The 24,913-nt window shown below is 33.1% G+C and overlaps 1 protein-coding gene across 12 annotated transcripts in view; it reads right to left on the bottom strand.

Annotated features, from left to right (window-relative positions):
• The window catches only part of FAM172A (family with sequence similarity 172 member A), a 428,036-nt gene that overhangs the window by 285,557 nt on the left and 117,566 nt on the right, over positions 1–24,913 (bottom strand). For 10 of the 12 annotated variants that reach the window (XM_057307511.1, XM_057307506.1, XM_057307509.1 and 7 more), the window contains 2 exons: positions 24,173–24,238; positions 18,914–19,105 (listed from right to left, as the gene is read on the bottom strand). The exons of 1 other annotated variant lie outside the window; for it this stretch is intronic. In XM_057307511.1, the coding sequence (XP_057163494.1) occupies positions 18,914–19,105; positions 24,173–24,238 (258 nt within the window). The remainder of the gene's footprint in view (positions 1–18,913; positions 19,106–24,172; positions 24,239–24,913) is intronic. One more of the 12 variants, XM_057307513.1, reaches the window with a different exon arrangement.

The following is a 24,913-nucleotide window of genomic DNA, read 5'->3' on the forward strand; positions in this document are numbered from 1 at the left end:
TAAGCTAAAAAAACCTAATACTAAAAAATGGATAACTTTCCTACCAAATCATCTGTTATCAATGCATCTTTGATAAAACATGTCACTCAATGAATAAAGGGTTTAGGTCAAGTTTTCCCTGATTGTTCTTATAACAATATATAAGAAAGATTTCCATATTCATTATCAAGTGGAGGCTTATAAAGATAAAATCTGTCTTGTATATACTTGAAAACTATCAGTGCAACAAAGGTAATGTAAGTATGCCTTCTTTTTTCAGTAGGAGAGAAAGAACAGCTAACGAGGCTAAATAACTTTTCTAAGGTTCAAGACAAGTTAGAAATGTAGGACTATAAGTCAAGGCTGTATTACAACATATTTCCAGATATAACTTTACAAGAAGCAATAGAAGGTATCAAAAGGATGGCAGGGTGAGCTAAAGGCATAAGAGCTGCTCTTCTAGAATAAATAATGTTTTAAAAAATACAAATGCAATGAGAAATAGTAAATAAGATATCCTTTATCCTAGGAGGAATGCATGCATTCCTTCTAACAAAGAGGTTATTTCCTGAAGCCTGCTTCCTCACTCTCACTTAACAGTTCACCAACTACCATTCTTCTCAATCTTCCTTTCCTTCCCAATCCACATGGTCGACCATCCTAACATCTAGTTTACATGTTTATAAACAGAAGCTATCTATTTAACTAGATATCTACTGTTTACTCCGTACCAGCTCTTCTCATTCAAATCTCCTCCTACAAGACATTTACTTATACCTATCTGGACATGGGTGAGCCTATACACTGCCTGAAATTTTTGAATTGGGACATATGTAGTAAATGAAAAACTGTTGAATGTGTTTATGTGCCAGGTGCTTCAGTAGTCCTGCATTTTCAATTAATAGCAACACTTTAGTATAGCAACCTTCTCTTTCCATTCCCCAAGCAGTTAATGATTTCTTAATGAATACATTAATACAAAAAGAATTCAATACTGACAGCATCTCTGTGATAGATCTTTCCTAAAACAGGTTTTTGTAATTAGGAGGAAATTTCAATATTAGAAGCAAAACAGAATGAGATTAAATTTTGAGAAATAAAACCAAAATTTTCCTATACTTTGGTTTCTTAAAGTGGGTATGCTTGTGTCATTAAAAAATTATTATAAAAACAGAATCTATGGAATCAATTTAAGACCTAGGAAGACCGATTCAGACATCTAGTGTAACACCTTCATTAAAGAAATGAGAAAACCATTTTCATTAAAAAATACACACACACACACACACACACACACACACACACACACACACACACTTTCCCTATGGTGCCAGTTTCAAAAGTTAAACATAGCAGTCACTGCTTTGGGAGAGAAGAGCATGAACAATATTGTGAAAAAAATTTTTTTTAATTTTTATTTATTGGACAGAGAGAGAGAGAGAAAGCATAAGCAGGTGGAGCTGCAAGCAGAGGGAGAAGGAGAAGCAGGCTCCCCGCTGAGGAAGGAACCTGACGCAGGGCCTGACCCCAGGACCCTGGGATCATGACCTGAGCCGAAGGCAGCCACTTAGCTGACTGAGCAACTCAGGCGCCCCCACCGTGAAATATTTTAAATGTGGAACATGACCATACTTAATATCCATACATTTGATCTCTTTTCTACATTATGTAATGGCAGTCAACAGACTTCATCCAACTAAACACAATGTTTTTCAGTCTCAATGTAGGTTTTCTAAGACCTTTCCAAATGTTATTCACATTTTTTTCTATTACCTAATGAGCTCCTTGCTTAGTAGCCTTTCAACAAACACTAAAAGAAAAGGAAATACAAAAGTAAGAGTTAAAATCACAGTTTAAGTTAATCTGCATGACATTAGGAGATATATTAATGTTAGGATTAGTTATGCTTTTTCTTGCAATTTTATAACAAGGGATTAGGCTTATCACAAAATTAATTCTTCAAAGTGTCTGCATGACCCAGCACATCTCTTGCTGAAACAGAGGGATATGATAGAGTGAGTCAGAAAGTGGGATCACAGGCACTGTCAGACAAATGGCTTTGGAAGAGTATGGTGGCATATGCACTTCATGTCTAAAATAAGATTCTCAACTTCCTCAATGTTAAAAGATCACTCCTCTTCAGTGAGTTGAGACTCAGTTAATGTTATTACCATCTCCCCTATTACACAAGTCAGAAACCCTGCTATTGTATTTGATTTGTTTCTTTCTTTCACTCCCACATATATAGGCCTATATATATCTCGAGTTCTATAGAAGCTCACCGGTTCCTCAGTTCATTAAACTATTTTTGCTCACATATGTTACTTCAATAGTATCTTACCAGTCACTGAATCTACTCTTCTGAGTTATGCCAGAATTAATTTTCCAAAACAAACCTGACCATGTTATTTCCTCTTTTAGAAACCGCTCAGTGCTGTTCCATAATCCTTAGGGCAATTTACAAATACCTTAAGTGGACACATAAGTCCCTGATGACCTCTGCAACCCTAGTCTTATATTCTCTCTCATAACAAACTCAACGTCCAAGGTTTATTCAACTAAAACTTCTATCTAGAACACCTCTCCTTACCCCCAAGTGCCTACTCATACTTAAGGATTTCATGTAAATAACCCTTCTTTTGGGAAATATTTCTACAGAGATGGACTCAAGAGATGCTTTCAATAGGGGGTGCCTGGGTGGGTCAGTTAAGCATCTGCCTTCGGCTCAGGTCATGATCTCCGGGTCCTGGGATCTAGCCCCTCGTTGGGCTCCCTGCTCAGTGGGGGAGTTTGCTTCTTCCTCTGCCTCTTCCCCCCACTCATGCTCTGTCTCTGTCTCTGTCTCTCAAATAAATATATAAAATCTTCAAAAAAAAAAAAAAAAGAGAGAGGTGCCTTCAAAATGCTAACCCATGGTATCCTATGCTTACAATTTCAGGTCATATTTGTACTGAATTTACTTGTATACCCCATTAAACCACAGTATCTTGAGGGCAAGAACTATGTTTTATTCACTACTGTATCTCCCTAAACTTAGAACAGTGCTTGGCCCTCAACAAATACTTGATGGATCTACAGATGAATTGAAGGATTGATAGATGGATAAAAGGATGGATTTCACAGGGTAGGAAGGTTAGAACAAAATTTTTGTCATTAATGACTTCGAGTTTTCAATACAAAATCATTTTCAGGATGCCTATGTTTCTACTTGCTAGGTGTAGTTACTCCAGGAATAATATTACAAGTCTATCTACACCTCCAAGGCACTGCCAATACCAACTTAATCCCATGTCCTCTGGGTCCTCAGAATAGTTGGATAATACGCACCCAGAAAAATTACTGCCAATACAACCAGATGCCAGAGGAAAACCAGTCATACTGTTATAGGACTAGGTTAGAGAGTGGCAGGATTTAGAGAGAAAAATGGAGAAAATAAACCAAAAACAAAACTAAACACTAAATAACTACCATCTCCACCTTCATTACTATTAACGTTTATTAAGTACTCATCATGTGGCAGCTGTAATATTAAGAACTTGTATGGCGTGTCTGGGTGGCTCAGCCGTTAACCATCTGCCTTCGGCTCAGGTCATGATCCCAGGGTCCTGGGATCGAGCCCAGCATCGGGCTCCCTGCTCAGCGGGAAGCCTGCTTCTTCTCTCTCTCCCACTCCCCCAGCTTGTGTGCCCTCTCTCGCTGTCTCTCTCTGTCAAATAAATAAATAAAACCTTAAGAAAAAAAAAAAAACCTTGTATACATCATGTTCCTATTTAACAGGAAAGCTGAAATCACATACTATTGTCTTTTAATAGATTTAACATTAAGAATGGTGCCTGCCAATAAGCCATCACATTTTTCTCTTTTGCTAATGGAATTCCTTTATCCCTCCATCCTTAAAAGAAAAAAAAAAAAAAAACCAAACAGCTTCATATATAGTGGTAAGTGCTTCCATACATTATGTCATTTAATTTTCAGGATAATCCTGAGTTTGGTATTACTATTACAATTACTTTATGGATTAGTAAACCAAGACTGAGCAATTCAAAACACTTGACCAAATCACACACTATTAAGTCATAAAGCTAAAACTGGTAACTAGAAATGTTTAACACCAAAGCCTATGTTCTTATCTACTAAACCATACTGCCAGACAATGGTAGAAATGTATGTCCTGCCCTCAGTGAGCTTGCAGTCTAGTGGGTAACAAGCATACCAATAAAATTTCAGAAAATAGGACTTCTGTCATTAGGCAAGTTGTTACAGTTACAGCGTGGTGCAATATATGCTAAACAATGTAATAGGATATTTCCCAAAGCTATAGTATTTAGGAGTCTTAACTGTCTCACCTCTGTACATTAACAAATTGAGTTGCAGAAGCTCAAGATGAGACAATGATGTGGCTTCCTTCTAAATGCTTCTTTAAAACAATTTCTAATATTAAAATCATTTGTCTTAAAACAACTCAAATATATCTAAATGCAAGAAGAAAGCAATCATAAATCCCACTACCTATGGTATTTATACAGATTAGAGCATCTTGTAAGACATCAACACCATTCATGCCAATTTTTCTCTCTCCTGTGAAACTGTTTCTCTAGTATGCCACAACGAAATGCTTAAATAAAATGATGCACCTGAAGCGTAAAAATAAAACTTCTAATAAACAAGCTCTAATACTTAAGCTCCTCTGGCTAAATGAACTAACCCATTTAATTTAGTTATCATAAAATACAAACACTACACTTGTTTTTCATTTTCAAGATTAAATTTTATCATTTTACTAGACCAAAAAATAAAAGGAGGAGTCTTAAGAAATTATTAGGTCAATATTTTTAATTGTTGACATAGTACTGACTACCTCAAAATACATATCTTCTACAATGGACTCACAGCTTTAAACTTGTTATTTATTGTTGTAAGTGCTTTCTACACAACCCAATTTTTTTCTCTAAAGTGAACACTGCAAATTGCCTTGGATGGGTGACAATGAAAAAGCGACACCATTTATTAATGTTGTATAAGTTATCCTCCACCCCTGAGATTCCTTGGAGGGGAAGAGAATGTCTCAATTTTACCATACAGTGCCACAGGCAGAAAGTGAGAGAAACCAAAACAATTGCATCCTGGAGGAAGATAAAATGCCTGCAGCAGCAAATGACCTACTATATACAATCAGGCTTTGATGTTATAATTGGTTAATTTCTGGGAAAAGAGACAATTACCCAGAGTTTAAGTTTGTTCTGATACAAGTGTTTAACTTCAAGTTTTTGATCACAAACAACACAAACTGTTCAAAAGGGCAGTATGTTTTCAAATCATTACAATACTAAGTAAACGTGCATGAAAAGCTCAATGGAAAGATATTTTCTTACTGTCAGAAAACACAAACTGAGAAACACACTAAACTTTCCTTAAAAAGTTTAAAAATATTCTTGGCTTGTGTTTGTCTGGATAAATGTTCTCTTAAATATTTTCAAGACCAATTCTCGTTAGAGAAGATAATTTTATTCAAATACACAGCTCACAGTATAAATAAGTAATCAACTATTCATTTCCCAACAGAATTGACAAGTCTTTCAAATAATAGTTTCTTTTTAAAAAGATATTACTGGGTTAGCAATCCGGAATTTTAACATACACAGACACTTGTAGGTATGCAGGCATGTGTGTTTGTGTATATGGTATAATCATGGACATGTTTCAAAACATATCATATGATCTTACCAATATGTGGAATTTGAGAAACAAGGCAGAGGATCATAGGGGAAGAGAGGAAAAATGAAACAAGAAGAAACCAGAGAGCGAGACCAACCAAAGAGACTGTTCATCTCAGGAAACAAACTAAGGATTGCTGGAATGGAGGGGGTGGGAGGAATGGGGTGGCTGAGTGATGGACACTGGGGAGGGTATGTGTTGTGGTGAGTGTTGTGTATTGTGTAAGACTGGTGAGTCACAGACCTGTACCCTGAAATAAATAATACAATATATAAAAAAAGATAATAAAATAAAGAGCACCTTGAGCCAACCTTCATTTGAAAGATGAAAAAAAAAAAACCAGAATATAATTTCATGGCCTGTCCAACTTAGAATTTGCAGTAATTTCAAAAATAAACTTATTATGCCTTCTGTAAGAAAAAAAAAGATACTACTGGGTTAGCAATCTGGAATTTTAAAATACACAGATACTTGTAGGTATGTAGGCATGTGTGTCCATGTGTTTCAAAACATATCTATTTTTAATAATAAAGAATTGAACTGATCCTTATTAAAGTGAGTTACTATTTAACATCTTGTGTTCAAGCTGCACCAGAAAAGAAAAACATAAATGTTTGCACTTGTATTTCTTATCTCAAAGTGTCCTTTTTTTTTTTTTTTTTTAAGAGGATTCGTCCGTTATTTGAGAGAGAGTGAGTGTGAGCAGGGGTGAGGGGGAGCAAAGGGAGAGAGAGAATCCTCAAGCAGACTCCCAACTGAGTACAGAGCCCCATGTGGAACTCGATCCCAGGACCCCAAGATCACCTGAGTCAAAATCAGGAGTTGGCATCTTAACTGCCTGAGCCAACCAGGCACCCCAGCGCCCTTCATTTTTATTTTTTAAAGATTGTACTTATTTATTTGAGAGAGAGAGAGAGCGAGCACACAAGCCGGGGGCAATAGGCAGAGGGAGAAGAAGACTCCCTGCTGAGCAGAAAGCCCAATGTGGGACTCAATCCCAGGAACCTGAGATCATGACCTGAGCCAAAGGCAGAGGCTTAACCAACTGAGCCACCCAGGCGCCCCGCGTCGTTCATTTTTAAATAAGTTTCCAAACTGTATATGTAATCATAAAGACAACAATTTAATAGAATTGTTTCAAATAGGCATAAGGATCACAACTTAATAATAAAATTGTTTTAAAAGCTTCAGTCACACTATTAAATATGCTAAAACTGTAAAAATTATAATAAAATTAATGGCCTTCATTATCAAAAGGAAAAGCAAAGTTGAACTGCTCACATGACAGTACTTTCCCTAATTTTCTTAAAAAGTTTCTTTTGAAGACATATTATCACTGTGTTACTACAGAAACAAAGGAAAGGTTCTTATAAATACTAATTTTCTTATGATATCAAGATTGTAGTTTTGATTTATAAAATAATAAATTGTGAAATACCTTTTATCATTCAGAATTTATAGCGCATATGTTCATTACAATTTAAGCTGCAGGTAACAAATAATAATAGTTTCCTATGCTGTGCCATTTCTAGGTGGCATTCCTAACCTAAATTGGCTTAAATCTAGTGATCTTATAAAATTAAATGTGAATGACCCTGAAACTATGTCGATTTTTTTAAACTGGAGAACGTATACCTAACATAATACTACTTTTGTGCTTTTTGTTAACATAATACTACTTGTGTGTTTTTTAAAAAGATTTTATTTATTTATTTGAGAGAGAGAGAGAGAGAGCACGAGCAGGGTGAGGGGCACAGAGAGAAGCAGACTCCCTGCTGAACAGGGAGCCCGATGAGGTGGCTCAATCCCAGGACTCCAGGATCATGACCTGAGCTGAAGGCAGATGCTTAACCAACTGAGCCACCCAGACGCCCCAACTTGTGTTTTTTATTACTTTTTATTAACACCCTACTACTTGCGCTTTTTAAAATTAATACTACTGGAAGCCTTCTTCCACAGCCTTCAAGCTTCAAGAGGTATATTCATCCTCGTATATATGTTTCATAAACAAGGTACCATCTCCTTTACAATAACGATTACAAACACAAAGCAAAAAGCAACAACATAGATTCCAAAATTTTAAGATTCTAAAATTGTTGATATCTGAATGCATACTTGACAGTATGGGATAACTGGTTATTCATATTTGGAGTAAACTGATAAGAGTTTCTTTATTTTGAAATACAAAAGTACATGATTCTAAATATACAAAGTATGCCAAAGTATTCGATCTCATTCTTATAATAAACACCTCACTATAAACTTTTAAGTGGTGATTTGTTTTATGTCCAGGAAAACAAGACTCTATATTCTATGTAAATAAGAGTTAAAATACTTATCCAGAATTACTGCTGAAATCCAATCTTAATTTTAAAAAGTTATATTGTAAATTAAAAATAAGTAATTAATAGACATATCTTTTCCATATTAAATCTTTAAGTCATAATTAGGCATTAGTCAGAATTTCTAATATCATACATAGAAATAGACAATTTACCTAGGAATTAACATTTTAAAATATGCTTTTTATTTACATCATGTAAACAGCTAAATAAAATCATCACCAAAGGAACTCGGTTCAACTCCCCTGGAAACTAATAATTATTTATCCTTAAATTCGCTTAACATTATTTTCTTTAAAAATCATATTTTACTGATTATATAAATATAATGCGTTTAATCTAAAGCTTGGTGACTTAAACTAAGAGTATACAGTATACTTTCACAAACAACCTAACTTCCATAATTTACTACCTCGATTATTTCAAGTCAAAGTTTAGACTATTTCCTATTACTAAAGGCTGATATTCTTTTTCATTTTAGTTCTTCTCCTCAAATTAAAGTAACTCAGGGGCTCAACGGATATATGGAAGTAATTACGTTTTTAAAATCATGTTTAAGATAAATAAAAGTATACAGCTGAAACCTGAAACAAACCAAAAGTACAGTGAAAAATGCAGAGCTGACCTATCTTTAATCTTTTCTTGTTAAACCTAGGCTACTCAAGAATTGTCAACTAATTATTCCATTTTATTGATGACATTTTTCTCTCGGGAAGTTCTTTTAAAAGTTTAACCCCGGAGCAAGTCATAGCTTCTCCTATCTTTGAAAGTGTCCACAGCATTGATTTTAACTGCAGGAGGTGTTACCTTCTGCCCAGAGAATCTCACCCTGCACAATCTTACACACTCTCTCACTCCCCAAACAGCTTTGATTCAGCAATTCAAACTGCTTCAGCTGATATTAAAGGAAGAACCACAGAAAAGGGATCAGCAGTTATAACAGATTAAAAAGGGGAAAACACAGATCGTGGATATAGTAACACAAAGCTCAAGAGTAAAGCGGATTTGAAAAAGACATCAGAGTGACTCAAAAAAAGAACAACATGACAGAAATTAAACAAGTTTTTTATGTTTGCCTTCTATGCATTTAAACTCACCTCAACCTCCATTAAAATTCTGATCATATACAAACCCCAAGGCTTTTGACATAATTTCAAAACCCATACCTTCTCTTTCTGTCTCCAGAGTCACTTCTTAGGTAGCCAAGGGAGAGAAAAACAAAACAAAACAAAAACAAAAAAAACCACACAACAGAATTCAAATGTGCATGTAATTGAGAAACAGAAAGATCGAGTCATACCCAAATTATAATTTTGGCCAGTATTTTTTCATGTAAAAGTGGTACTTGTTTTAAAATCCAGTATTTTTTTCTCTTGCACTTTGTGAAAAGGCCTACTTTAAGTTACTTGATGTCAGGTATAAATATAAGTAGAAAACAGATATTAAGGATAAGTGTCTTTGTAATATTTTTCTTGGGATGATGTGAGAATATCAAGATGTTCTATGCTGTTATACTTCGTTCTCTACTTTGACTACAGAAAGAGCTTCAGTATATGCTTAATTAGTTAATTAGTTCAATACTAGAGAACAATATAAATGCAAAGAGCTATCACAAAATGGCTTACTCACATCTACCTCAGAAATAGTGACCAAAATTCCAGAAGGTAATTGGATTTTCAAAACTGGTTGTGTTTTTTTTCCCCAATTCAGCCATGACAGGGCCAGAAGGTAATGATATATCTGCCATGATGCAACAAGCAGACCTGTCTTCTGTCAAGAGTTGAAATCATAAAGGAATAAGCTGTCGTTAACAACCTTTCTGCAAACACTAGAGCTGTCATTCCACTGTTTTCTTTTGCTGGCATGGGGGCTAGTGTGGCCTCGTATACCTTGTCAGTTCAGTAATGTGCTAAGCTTTTTTAACCTTTTCTGGAATTCTCGACTTGAACAATCTTCTATGAAGTCTATAATGTAACAGTTTATATTTTCTTTGATTATCATATAGTTTCTCTCAAAGTTTACTTTTAAAATTTGGAATTAGTACTCTTGGTTTCAACCTATAATTTAGTAGTCCATATTTTAAATAGGAAAAAAAGAATCAGCAGTTATTTTGTTTTAAGTTTGAAATGTAAATTTTAGTGGTCTAAATTTAGCCAGTCTTTAAGGGGAAAAAAATCAATAATTATTTAAATAAATTGTGTGCAGTTTTATAATCTAAAATTTAAGCTCTTTTAGAAATGGTTAAGTGAATAACTACAATATTACTATAGTATATTTCATGAATATTATTTTTAAAATTTTTAAATTAAATTATTATCTTTTTAGTTATTAAAGTAATACCTGCTCAAAGTAACAGAAAAAGAGAGAGAATTAAATTAAAAAACTGAAGAAATAAAAGTAAAAGAAAAGTTCATGGTTTCTTGCATAAATTTCCAAGAACATCAATGTATACCCATGTATGTATGGAGGTGTATGTGCATGTATGTGTAACTGTACTTTTGAACAAACAACCTCATTCTTGTGTTTTCCTCTGATAACTCTTAGACATCATTCTAGATGAATGAACACACACACACACACACACACACAACTCATCCTTCTTAATAGCTACATAATTTTTAATGATCTGAATATACTATTATTTAATCAAATAGTCCCCTACCAGTGGGTATTTAAGTGATTAGAATTTTCTGTGTTATTACAAACTGCTATGATGAGCATGCTTGTATACCTGCTGTACTGGTCTAGTGTAAATTCCTACAAATGGAATTTAGGGTCAAAGGTTAATAAGCACATTTAATTTGGGGCAATATAACTAAACTACCACTAAAAAGATTGCTTCAAATTATATTCTCAAAAATATCCAAACTTGGTATTATCACACAACTTATTACAATTTATCTGCCAATCTTATATGTTGAAAAATGACACATTTTAAAGAGCATTTCTTAAATCCACAGATCTTTAAATTACTATTTAAAAAAGCATCAAAGCCTATAAGTCATTTAAACAAAGATATATTTAAAAGCTCCAAACAATTTTCATGTTTTGGAGGTTTCTGAGACCTTAAGCATACATTTCCGGCTAAACTATATTCTGCTTGTACTATATAAATACTAAGTAATATCCCAAAAGCTGCTAGACGGCATTGCTCCAGTTAAAAATAAAACTATGCCCTATACTGATACAGTACTTCTTACTACTATCTACTAACCAATAACACCCACTAGAATTCTCTTAAAATTTCCATGTCACCAACTTTGTAAATACTTATCCTGAAGTAGTAAGACCTTGAAATACTTAGTTGGAAGACTAGAAATTGAAGGCAGGAGTTAAGAAGGTGTTACCAAAATTTTATTACTTGAATTATTGAGAAAAAACAACAAGAAACCACACCCTATTTTAGATAACCACCTATAATGGCTCCATGCACATTGTGGAAAAAAATCCTAATACTGTAATCAATCAGCTTTACAAAATGTGCCTGTCAAAAAAGGGGGGGAATTCCAAATGCATTAAGGAAAGAGGAATCATCAGAATAAAAAAGTTAAGTATAGCTATTAAAAGGGAAGCAAATAATTCAAAAACTAGAAAGCTCTAAATCAACTTTTGAAGTCTGTAATTTATATCAGTCAAGCAACAGTTTATATATTCTTTAATTTAGTTGCTTCATAATCAATGATTTTTAAAAGAAAATCCTAAAATATTCTAGTGTTATGAATACTGCTACATAAGGATGTCATCATCTAAAATTTATAAACAATTTTGTTATACAGAAAGTTGCTTTAATGTAATTTGTTTTAAAAAGGTCTGAGTTGTAAAGTGACAATCTATCACTGGAACAACCAGATTAAAAACATGTAATTAAAATGCTATACTGAATTCTTTTGATTATCTCCATTCCTTCCACAAATCACACTAAAATTTTAGCTTAAAAAAATGTATTATTCAAATTACTGAGTAAAGAAGGGTGGTATTAACCCAACGGGACAAAACAAATAAGAGTGGAGAGAAAAGAGGACACGAACAATAAATTTTTGGAAGACTATAAGCTGATAGAACTGGATTGATACTACAGAGGGGAAAAAAACCTTAAGTGCCCAGAGGGAAACAATGACTAGAAGAAAGCCAAAGCATCCACAGAATTTCAGAAAAACCCAGAAACCGGGATGTCAGTGATCTTGGAAAGTAGGAGTAAGCCTTGAAACTAAAAACGGAAGCATTACTTTTAAGTTCACATAAGGTGCAATTATTCCATTCCTTAAAAAAAAGAAACCCCAAACCCCCAAACCAGGTCATAATCCCATATTATACCACTTGCCCTAAAAGAGATCAAAGATGTTTCCTTTTGAGAAACATATCCTGAGAAGGACTGGAAGGACGAAAGACCACAGAAGGGGAGCAGAGAAACCTGGAACTCAAATCAGGTATACTATGCAAAAGTCTGCAAAGTGATTCAAAAGAGAATTCCATTCCAAAATATGATAGAAGAACTTGAAAAATTCTCTAGAAGGGTTAAAAGATAAAGTAGGTAACCTACTAGAACAAAACTAGAGCAAAAATAGATGGAAAATAAGAAAGTATATGCAATTAGACAAAACATTTACAGGCTCAATCTACAACTCTAAAACCAAGATACTAATTCTAGAAAAAGAGATTAAAATGAGCAAGAAACAACACAAAAAATTTTCTAAGAACTGAGAATCGTGAGTTTACGTTACAGAGAGAAAGGAATCACCAAGTGCCCAACACAGTGGAAAAAAAACAAAACAAAGATAAAAACCCCAAGGCATAGGAAATTCATTAAAAGCAGTATGACTAATTTCTTGACACCAGGCAGAAGGAAAAGAAGCTTCCAGAGAGGGAACAAAAGGATTCAAGATCAAAATGGTACCAGACTTTTCAGTTAAAACTCTGGAAGCTAAAAGACAATGAAACAAAGCCTCCCAAGTTTCAGAACGAAAATGATTTTCAACTTGGAATTCTATGCCTAGCTGAATTATCAAAATAAAGGGAGCAAGTAAAATAAAGGCATTTTTTTCAGAAATACAAGGTTTCAAAAACCTATCTTGTATTCACTTTTTGATGGCTCCAACAAAATGAGGGCATATATCCAAAAAGCTGGGGTCTTTAGATCCAGGAAACAGGAGTTCAAACATAAGGAGACCATCTAAGGGGAGTCCCAGGATGACAGACAGGTAGATACGCAGGCTTAGAAAGTGACCAGTCAAGGCTGGAACAAAAAAGTCCACAGAGTTCCAAAAGACATTTCTCCAGAAGAAGAAGAGGAACCTATGAGATGCTCTGATAAGTTTGACCCTTTAAAAATACTACTGAGAGATAAATCAAAATCTGAATTAACAATTATTGCAAAGAAAATAGAAAAAAAATCAATTCCATGAAAAAAAACTTCAGCAAAAATGAAAAATAATCATAGTACCTACCTGGCTAGCCATAAACAATATTAAAGTAGTAGTAATGTTATAAAGCTTAATTGCTGACTTAATCCAAAAACTGTGATGATGGGAAAGAGATTCTTGACTACAATAACAGAAAGCGACTGATAAATCAAAAGACAGTATTATAATTTAAAAATATGGATAAAGAGCATACAAGTAACACCAAAAAGTACTGAGTGATTATATATAGGGAACAGAATAAGTGAGGAAGGATTAGCAAAGGATAATCACTATTTTGATATATGCCTCTTGATTTTAGTTGACTTTTAGATTACATGCACATATCCTCTGATGTTCTGCAGTTTTATTTTAATACATTTTAAGTGTATATTTCTCTCCATTTGTTTTGCTTAAGCTATGGCATGCTTCAATGATTTCTGTCTTTACTGTCAGAAATTCATATATTGCTTCTTCTCCCCTTTTTTTCTATTGTTTTTCTGAAACATCTACAAGAATATTAGATTTTATTCTATTCTTCATGACTTTTTATCTATCAAATTTTTTTCTCAGATTCTCTGCTATATTCTGTATGCTAGACTCCTCAACTCTAGGTTTTAATTTATCAATTCTCTCTTCAACGGTGTCTGATTGTTAGTTGCCTCACCTGACCCTTCTTTGTGATGAATCATTTCCTCATATAATTTTTAGTTTCTGACTGGAAATTCATCTCCACTAGGGATTTACCCTGGACTGGAAAGTGTTGCTACTGGCAGTTTTGTGTTTGCTTCCACCTAGTACCCCAGAGGTTTCATCAGTCCAGAATCCATTTTTATATTAATATACATTGCTTGAGATTCCCACACTTACGCAGGTTGTCTAAATTCAGGCTGCAAATTCAAATCCAAATTTGGGGTGTGATCTGTGGCTTCTATTTCCCAAGGGAGGATGTTTATTTACCCCACCTGGCCTCTCAAGCAAATAAACGTCCTCTTTTCACCTTTGGGCCATGAACTGATTTTTCTACCCTTGAAAACTAAAAAAAGCAGAAACTTCCAGGCCTTCGCTATTTCCAAGGGTCTTGGTATTAGAATCTGCCTCTCAAGCTCAAAGCTGTAATGTAGGACTTATACCTCATCAGCTACACCCTTTGGGTTACTAAACCCTCCAGGGACTTACCACTGTGGTTTTAAGTTTTCCTTTGTAGTCAGGCATTTAAAGATTCCTTTTCTACCTTTTGAACATAACTAGATACTTAATATTTTTGTTGTTGCTATGTTTTATCCATTATTCTTATGTGTGTGTTTGGGGAAGTGAGAAATGCATACTAATTAGCTCAGTCCACCATATTATACCCAAACTGTACCAATTACATTGATAAAAATAGTATAATTTTTAAACTTAGCTATAACAATATGAAAAGTATACTCAAGGTAAGTAATTAGGGAAACATCAGATTTTTCTAAATAATCCAGCTATGAGAAATAAGTAAAAATGTGGGCTTAGTGAAGTAATCAGACTTCTTACAATCGATAAATTTTGTCATGTTGAGTATGAATAATTTATATAGTATTTTGAAAGCATTCTTCATAACTTAAACTTTACTTCTCTACTGATTTCATTATAAAACATTTCCTAGAACTTCTTACTTTCTGTCATACTAAATATAATTGCCATCAAGTTCTACCTTATCCATTATACCTAGAGCCTGAGAAGTATAAATAAAACCAAAGAGTGTTACCTACACCAGAGGTTCTAGTGTGGTACCCAGATTAGGAGCATAAACATCACCTGGGAGGGTCTTAGAAATGTAAATTCTCAGGCCCCAACCAGACCCTTCTACATCAAAACCTGGTTTTGCTACAAGGCAATGTGTGTTTCAACAAGCTCTCCAAGTGATTCTGATGCATGGAAAAATTTGACTGTATAGACGCAATGGCTCTCAAACTACTCTCCATAAAACTTCTCGAGAGTACATCTCAGTCAGTCAAAGCGTGGACAGGGAGAGATCAGAAAGGTGCTTAGTGCCTTCGGCTCAGGGCGTGATCCCAGCGTTCTGGGATCGAGCCCCACATCAGGCTCCTCCGCTATGAGCCTGCTTCTTCCTCTCCCACTCCCCCTGCTTGTGTTCCCTTTCTCGCTGGCTGTCTCTCTCTCTGTCGAATAAATAAATAAAATCTTAAAAAAAAAAAAAAAAAGAAAGGTGCTTAGGATGCCAAATTTAAGGAGGTACTCACTCTCAGGGTCCTACAAATACTGCACAACCCTGAGAGTGACCGACTCCTTGAATTCTGCACCCTTGTTCACCTGCAATTAGTAATTTAATGACTTTAAGCAGTGTAATGACTCTTCTTTCCTTTCCCATTTTAGAGACCAACTGAAATGCCTAAAAAGATACACATGAGAAAAGATCAAAGAAGAAACACGTATGAGTAACTCTCAAACTGCACAAACACTGAATAATCAGTACTTGGCTATATGATATACTGTTTCCTGCTCCAAGTAATGTATTATGCAATGAAGACTGTTAAACACTAAAAATATGAGCTATGAAAACCTCAGAAGTACTGCGGGGATGTATCTGATATGTACTATTTCTTCAACATGAAATATTAATAATTTTTTTACAGTAAAGGTCTAAAGTATCTAAAATGCAAGGACTGGAATATCTTTAATTTTCAGACTGTTAGCTATGGAGCCCCAGGATTTGGGGAAGAAATCTCAGGGGTTGCTGTAGAAGTTGCTCTAATCCTCACCCCAGCTTCAACCGAAATGGCTGCATAGATTTAAACCCACTTTTTACAAAACAGTACACTCAGAGGCAGGGTTCCACTGATGGGAAAAAGTTTTAACCTTATAATGCTATGAATACAATATTAGGACCTTTAATCTTATCCTAAAAATCTGCAAGAGATATAGCAGATTTTTTTTTTTTTTTTTTTGAGCTGTGCAAGTAGGAAAATTTATTAGTGAGAGTGGGTGAGCTTGAGGAAGAGCTGGCACAGCAGACATACTATTAACAACACTGAGTAGAGATCATATTGTCTTTCCTGAGAAATATCAGAACTTACTTCAGTTGTGATATGAAAAACTTGACAGATCACAAAAAAAGGAGTAGTGCTCCTAGTCTTGTAAACTTTGGAAATATTTCTTTAAATATAATTTTAGAACTAAGTCCACAGAAACAACAACAACAACAACAACAACAAAAACCAAACAGAGCTAATCTGATTAAAAGGTAAGGATGAGGGGCGCCTGGGTGGCAGAGCGGTTAAGTGTCTGCCTTCGGCTCAGTGCGTGATCCCGGCGTTACGGGATCGAGCCCCACATCAGGCTCCTCTGCTATGAGCCTGCTTCTTCCTCTCCCACTCCCCCTGCTTGTGTTCCCTCTCTCGCTGGCTGTCTCTATCTCAGTCGAATAAATAAATAAAATCTTAAAAAAAAAAAAAAGGTAAGGATGAGACAGGCTTTTCTCCTTCCAGTTATTCTTCCTCTGCCTGCTTCCTAGAATACCACCTCTTTCCCGCCAGCATCCTCCCACCACACACAAACACACAGTAGCCCTTGAAGAACCACCAGAGAAACACCATGAAAAGGTAAAGGCAAAGTAACAAATCACTTTATCTAGATTAAAAAGAGATATCCATTTTTAAATATTCACCATATAGAAATTTACCACAATAAAGTTCAGAATTGTTTTTTTATAAAGAGAAAAAAGTATATCAATTAAAATTTTAAGTATATAACATATAAAAACTAAATACACTAAATACTAAAGTACTAAGAAATCAGCTGATTTTTTTTTTCTTAAAGGAATCATGAGCTGCTATTATTGAGAAAAGCAGAGAACAGTCAAAGCAATGAAATGCTGTTAGTTTCTAAACACTACACTTCTACTTATAAGAACAAAATGCCTGACTAGTCTAAAGTTACTGACAAACTTCCTCCCTCCTGTTTGGGATATCAACAGTTTGTTTATAGGTGTTTGGCATGACTTACCATACTCATTCACCTTGAAAAATCTTACATAACAATACAACATTCTAGTATAGGAAAGGGTTAGTTGATCTAGTAGCAGGAACAATATAATTACATACAGTATTTCACCAAGCCCTCATATGTACAAACACACGATTTTCTTTACTAAATTTTCAAATATACACTGAACTGTAATCCCATTTCACATATAATGTTCTTAATCACTGATATGATCTCTTATAACCACAAACTAATGTGTCAGAGAAAAAGTTCATTTCACCAGAAATATAAATGTTTCAATGATACAATATTTTATGCGAGTTACTTTAACCTAAACTTCAATTTATTTTACTTAAATTCCACTGAATTTTACTCAAATTCTATAAAACTGCACTGTTGAAATCTGCAACCAATCTTAAGTAATGTCTTGTGTTCTTTGAATATCCAGGAACACTAAAAAAAGTACACAATTAATCTAAGAAATTCTACTTGAAGCATTTTAAGGGCCTCAAAAACTATTAACAAAAATATTCTCTAAGAGCTGGATTAGGCCTTAATTTTATCATCTCAGAGGCAAAAAAGCAGGGAACTTATCTCTGACCTTTGAAATCATCAATGTATCAAGCAATACCTCTCCCGCTGTAATTACAAAAATGTAATAATGTAGGTCTTATAAAGCATACATGCACATATATATTCCTAAATAACTTTGAGTTTTTATATGAACTCTTTTTTACAAGACACCTTTTTTTTGAAGAAAATCTCTATTCATATTTGAAAGAAACCTATACTTTGCAAAATTTGGCTGTTCCCTGCACAACATAAGAATGAGACAGTTAAAAAAAAAAAAAAGTAGCCAAACATTTAGATGTAACAATGCTAAGTCAGAAAAAACAATTTCACTATTATAGGAAAGAAAACCTTGAATACAATTTTAAAATATAAGTTTCTCGAAAGGTAGAATTCAAGTAATAATGAAGTAATTCATTAAATATTTCAATTTACCATTTTACAGGTCTTTGTCTAATGCTTAAAGCATTTTGAGTTCTAGAGTTTGTAAAGAAATGACAGACATTGCGTTATTCCAACTCTTTTTTTAAAAACTCTTCTTTTAAAGAATAAGAAATTAATTTCAAGTAGATTTCCTTTAGTTTCTAGCTTAACTAAATTAGGTAGGCAAAGATTCACAAAAGCAGTCTTGATATTTTTTATATGTATTTTAAATAATATTGATGTGTTTGATAATTTAAGTGATATTTCAAATAACAAATTAAGAATCAAAAATATTCATTTTAAAGACATTATCTAAATAAAATTCCATTTTGTTTTTCATTCTAACTGCAAAATAATGTAGAATAATCTTTCATTACAAATAAAAAAAACAATTTAAAGATAAAACTATGTTTAGAATGCACTTTTGAAGAGACAGGATAAAATAATTTATAACACATAACAAAACAGAGCTATAAAATGCCAAAAAAATATAAAAGAAATTGCACTTACATCCATAGCTCTCTTAATAAAAGGTATCTGTGTGCCACTGTCCAGATCTTCATTTATAATAAGCCTTCTAGCCCACTGACCTGCCCTGACAACACCACTACCATGAATTAAAACCATCAGTTTCTGTGGATTTGTCAAAGCATCCTCACTCATAAAGATAAAACTCTTTGGTTCACTCTCAGTGGCATCTACCTGTAATTAAAAAAAATTAAATAATAAATAAATGTTTTCTGATCAGGCATAGACATAAATGAGAAAACAACTAATGGTTACCATAAACTATAGAATGGCTATTATAGAACTATAGAAGCAAAAAAGCTTAAAAAAATTAAAATATTCATTAGACATTAACGACTACATATGAGATGGATTAGCATAAAAGACATGATAGTAATATGACAAAAGAATACTGGAAATACATCTCCCTGTATTATTGGTACATATTAATATTAAGTATTATAAGTAAGAATAACTGATTGTTTTGAGTGCTTCCTATGGTGTAGATACCATGCTAAATGTTTTAAAAACATTATCTCAATCACAATCTCATTAAAGTGGTATTACTATTATCATCATTTATAGATGATGAAATTGAGGCCTAGGAATTTAAATAATTTGCCTAAGATCACACAGTTAATGAGTCTATAATTCCATAACAGAAGTGCATTGCATCTATAACAGAAAACAAAATAAAACAAAAAACCCCACTGGAGCATATAGCTATTGGAAAATCATATATTAGCCAGGAATACTACTAAGCTTTTAAAAGGTGGGACAGGGAACTATTTAAAAACTCAATCACCTATTATTCTATGTAAATGGTCTTTGAAATTTCACTCAGAATGTGAACACAGGCTCATATAACAATTATTTTATGAAGCAATATTATTTATGTATTCCTATAACTTTATTTTATGTACTAAATATTTATAGGATGAGTATTTTTATACATTTTATGTAGTACTTATTTATGGAATGAATATTTTACACATTTTGATTATACTTAGTGTTTAGGTTTAAACCAGATGATATATGTTTTAGATTTGAAAGACTCAAAAGACTTACAAAGAGGTAACTTCCCAACCTTTATATATGATTGATGGCCTACACTGAATGGTATCCATGTCAGCAGTGGCCAGTACCTGGGAATGAAAGCTTTTGTGCAGCCAAGTCAGAGTCAGAAGCTAAAGTCTTGGTGGCTGGTAATACACAGACTCAAATACAGAAGTTCAGTCCACATACTGTGTAATGAAATAGCTCTTTATTTCCTCTCCAGTATATAGTCATAAAATTATGAAACTAAAAAATAGACAAAAACTCTATATACAACAAAACAAAACAAAACAAAACAAAACAAAACAAAAACAAAACCAAAAAAACCGTCCTGGATTCTAAATGTTCCCAGTCACTATTTCTGGGAAGAGAAAAAAATTAAAATTTCTCTAATCCTAAAACAAATAGATTGGTAGCCATTTGTTTAAACAGCATAAAGGGCAATTATTTCAGCAAGAGGAACATAGCCACAGGGCTTAAAAAAATATCCCCTCCTCAGTAAAGCCTTCCCTGACTACCCCATTTAAACATCTCCCCAAGAATTCCCTAGCCCCTTTCTCTGTTTTATTTTCCTTCATAGCACATACCACAATCTAATGTATGTTTTACTTTATATATTTGTTTATGTAACTTTATTAACTATCTCCTCCCACCACCAGAAGGGCATGGACTTTTCTGTGTGTATCCAGCTAGAATCTCAATGTCTAGAAGAGAGGCTGGTACATTGTACGCACTCAGTAAATAAAGGAATAAATAAACTTTTGGAAAAAGGAATTTCACCTAGCATCACCAGTGACCTCCTTTAAATAAAGGCATTTAACTAAATAATACGTCCTCCTAAATTGTTACAATACTTCCCTGGTTCAGAAAGCATATATTGAAGATTAAACTAATATATGACTATAAAGAATTTTAAAAGAGCTACATAATGCTAAAAATTAAAATGGCATAACTGTATATTAGTAGTAATGAAGTATGCAGTAACAGAAGTATGAAGTGTAAAACGACTAGTCACATTAGCTTCTCTTGCATGTGATGTCCAGAGTATGCAAATTATGATGATGATAGTGGGTATGACTGAAGTCAGAGGAAGGGAAGTGGATGGAGAGATGGGGAAAACCAAATCTTAGAAGAAAAATTCTCTTTTACCTATGAGTGTTATATGAAAACAGAAGAATCACTCAGTTAAAATGGCTTTAAAAAAAGAAAAGTGATAAGAACAAAAGAAAAAATTAAAAAGCAAAGCTGTCAGTGTATAATAAAAATGACGCCATAGAGGTTTCCAGTCATTCATTTACCAAAGAGTATGTCTAAATGTGCACAAATAAAAGTACCTCTTAAATCATTGAGGCCTTAATGGATCCTGGAATGGCTATGGAAATGGACATCTGTTTATCTTAATAAAACAAAATAAAACAAAACAAAACAAAACCCTGTAGCTATAGACTTTCCAGTAGGTGCTGTTCACTATTTCTTTTCTCTATTTGACTAAGTCCCCTGTTACCAAGGAACTGAGTCAATTTTTTAAGCAATGGAATGTTGGCACTTTAAATTCCACAGTAATCACTTTAAAACTGGAAGAGTGCTTATTTTCAGAAGATAAAAATGTGTTTTTTATATTAAAATGCTGTTCAAAAATATTTAAGGGCTGCAAATTAAGGTAGCCGTGAATAAATGAATAAAAGTTTTACTTGAACATGCAGAAGAACTGACTTAAAAAACATGAGAAAATCAAAATTTTCAAGGAAAAAAAATGAAAATGAGAAATGTAGTGGTATTAATGATTAAGGAGTAAGAACAGTATTTAGGATGGTCATTGGCTTATATTCATCTCAATTTAACACAGAACTCTAGTTGGTATCTATAACTTACTCTGTAAAAGGTTAGTACTAAGTTTAAATACTAAAATATCTATACGAATAAAACATAATTTTTGGCATTAGCTTAATTAAGTTTGAAAATGTCTGTTCCAAGGCCATTGTCTTCAAACAGTGCTAATTCATTAAACTGAGCTTTCATTAAGGAATGCATATAAAAGTCATTCTAGTGCACCACCTAACTTTATTAACCAATCAACTTCAAAGACCAACTGATCAGTGAGAACAATTTTTAGCAGTTAACAATTCACTTTAGGATACTCATGAACCCCACTCATTGTGATGATCATTTAAACATGGCTGAATAAAATGGAAAATTTACAATCAAGTAATTAAGTTAATTTATGTAATCTGAAGTTCTACACACGTGTAAGATACTACAATTGAGAATAATTTGTACAAGAGAATATATATAAGGTAGGGAGTAAACATGGGTCGTGATCATGATCTTTACCATCAAATCATAGGTTTCCACAGGGTGCTGTTATTTACAAAAAGAAAAGGAAAGGAAAGAAAAGAAGGCTTTCTTTCCTTATTAAATAGTTCAAATATAAAACTAAAACTTAGTTCATCATCAGGGAAAAGAAACAAACTTTGGTGGTATTCCTATAATAAAAAGAACAACTGTGATACAAAACAAAGCAAAACAAAACAAAACAAAACAAAACACCACCTTCACTGCTAGCTTTGGGATTTAAGAGAACTCAGGAGAAAATGAATAGTTACAGAAGAAAAATTTCATAATGATATAAAATATATGATGGTAACTTAAGGAGAGACATTAATTTCCTAAAACGAACAAAACAAATTTTGGTTCTTTTCAGTTTACAAAATCAGGAAATGTTTACTAACTAAAAATGGACATGACACTTACTATAGGTCTCATACAATGTAAAGCTTTCTTTATGTTTATTAGCTTTATAATCTAAATTTAAACAAGAGGAAAGGAATCAGATCTATAAAACGAAGTCCTCCTAAACCTAATCCCAAGTTTCCTATAAAGCAAATTAGTGAAACTTAATCATTTAACATAATCTATATGGCCAATTATCTTTTGATTTCTTCTGGAAATCTAAGGGATTAAAGTGAGTTTAAAAATTCCATATAACTACGAGTATTAAAGAGTTAAATGGCTCAGTCCTAATTGTGTTGTACCAATAAATCAAGCTAAGTCTCCTTAAATATAGTTCTTCAGAAACTTTGAAAGAAATAAAATTAGCAAGAAAGGAAGACTGAACAAAAGGAAGAAAAGTTTCCAAATAAATGAAGGTTAGCCTAGTTGTTGCACAGAGTAATATTTTATTCACTAGTATTATCACAAGCACTTGGCACCTAAAAGGGTTTTAAACAAATATTTGTTGAGTAAATGAATAAATGATTACCAATGTGACCTAGCATTTGAGCTTATTTATATAAAATTAAACATAAAATAGGTTTTCCTTTTAAATATTGAACTTTGGAATTAATTTGTGAAAATAAATATTAAAAAATCCTCAAACCCTCTAATTCATAATAGAGTAACTTTACCCAAGGAATTTAAAAATCTCATGCAAAATTTCATCTAAGCAAAGTATTTATATGCAAAATTTTGTGCCTTAAATTAATTGCTTTCATAAAGCCTTCCAGATTTTTATATATCATAAACTCAAAAAGTTATCAGGAACAGCAAGGATCACCTAATCTAACACCACCATCGTTTCATATATAAGATTACTGTTTCTTCATTTTTTTGATTGTATCATGTTTTACATAAAAAAATTTTTTTGTGAATTTGAGACTGAGAACAAATCTCAAACTTTTTCACTCTGAAATGGGAAAATGTACAAAATTTGAAAAGAATGTTCTGCAAAAAAGGGAAGGACCAATGTTATAAAACAGGAAGCATAAGAAATGAATTTGGAAATGTGCACAGGAGATAAAATGGAAATAAAATATATAATTATAAAAATCAGGAAATAATTAAAGAGACAGTGAATGTCTAAGTGCAACATTAAGTACACTGGTTTACTCTGAAAAAATAAGTAAAAATAAATCATACTAATTAAATAAGAAAAGGCAGAGGGGGTAGTCCTTTTAAAGGCATCATCATTTTCAAAAAAGACTGGTTATCAGTGTTTTTTTCTCTACATTGAAGAGTATTAATTTTAAAGAATTATTGTGCACAACAAAATGAGGTACACTGCCAGAAATTTAATATTATCATGATCAGTATCAACACATTAGGACCTTATTGTTTAAATTTACCACAGTTAAACTAATATAAACAGTTTCTTCTGAATTGAAAACTATTTCATTTCAAAGTTTAACCATTTTTAAAAACTGGACTTACTGGAATTGAGATTTTTTTCAAGTTACAGTCCTTTTCCAAGAGCTCATACACATACTTTGTGATAATCTAGGTAGGAAAAAAAAAATAACACATTAAGATGTAATGCCATCCATTATCAAAATTCACATAAATTATTATGTTATTGCTCTGAATGAGTATCTATCTTTGAGTGTTCCCCCAGTTTTATTGAGAAATAATCGACATATATCACTGTATAATTTTCAGGCATTACAGCATGATGGTTTCATGTACATATACACTGTTAGATGATTACAACAGGTTCAGCTAACATCCATCTTCTTACGTAGATAAAACAGAAAGAAAGAAAAAAATAAAAAAAGGAAAGAAAGTTCTGTTTGTGTTGGGAACTCTCAGGATTTATTCTTTTTCAAACTTTTCTATGTATCCTACAGTAGCGTTAACTGTAGTCCATTAAGTTGTACATTATAACCCTAGTACTTATTTATTTTATGACTGAAATGTTTTAATACTAAATTAGGAGATTCTGGCTTACTCACTGCTGCTATGTGAATAACTACGAACCTTAATACTAAAAATTAGGGCCAGTTAATATAAACTTGCAAAAATATACAAAGACTTCCTGTTTTTTCAAAGCGGTACTCTGAAACCATATTTTCTTTTTTCAGTGTTTCTAGAATCTGTTTTCCCCTACGATTTCCATATAGGAATTATACCTGATACAGTACTATCTTGACTGAATCCTAACACCTCTTTTGTATT

This window comes from Ursus arctos, unplaced genomic scaffold, assembly GCF_023065955.2.
Source record: "Ursus arctos isolate Adak ecotype North America unplaced genomic scaffold, UrsArc2.0 scaffold_5, whole genome shotgun sequence".
Lineage (NCBI taxonomy): Eukaryota > Metazoa > Chordata > Mammalia > Carnivora > Ursidae > Ursus > Ursus arctos.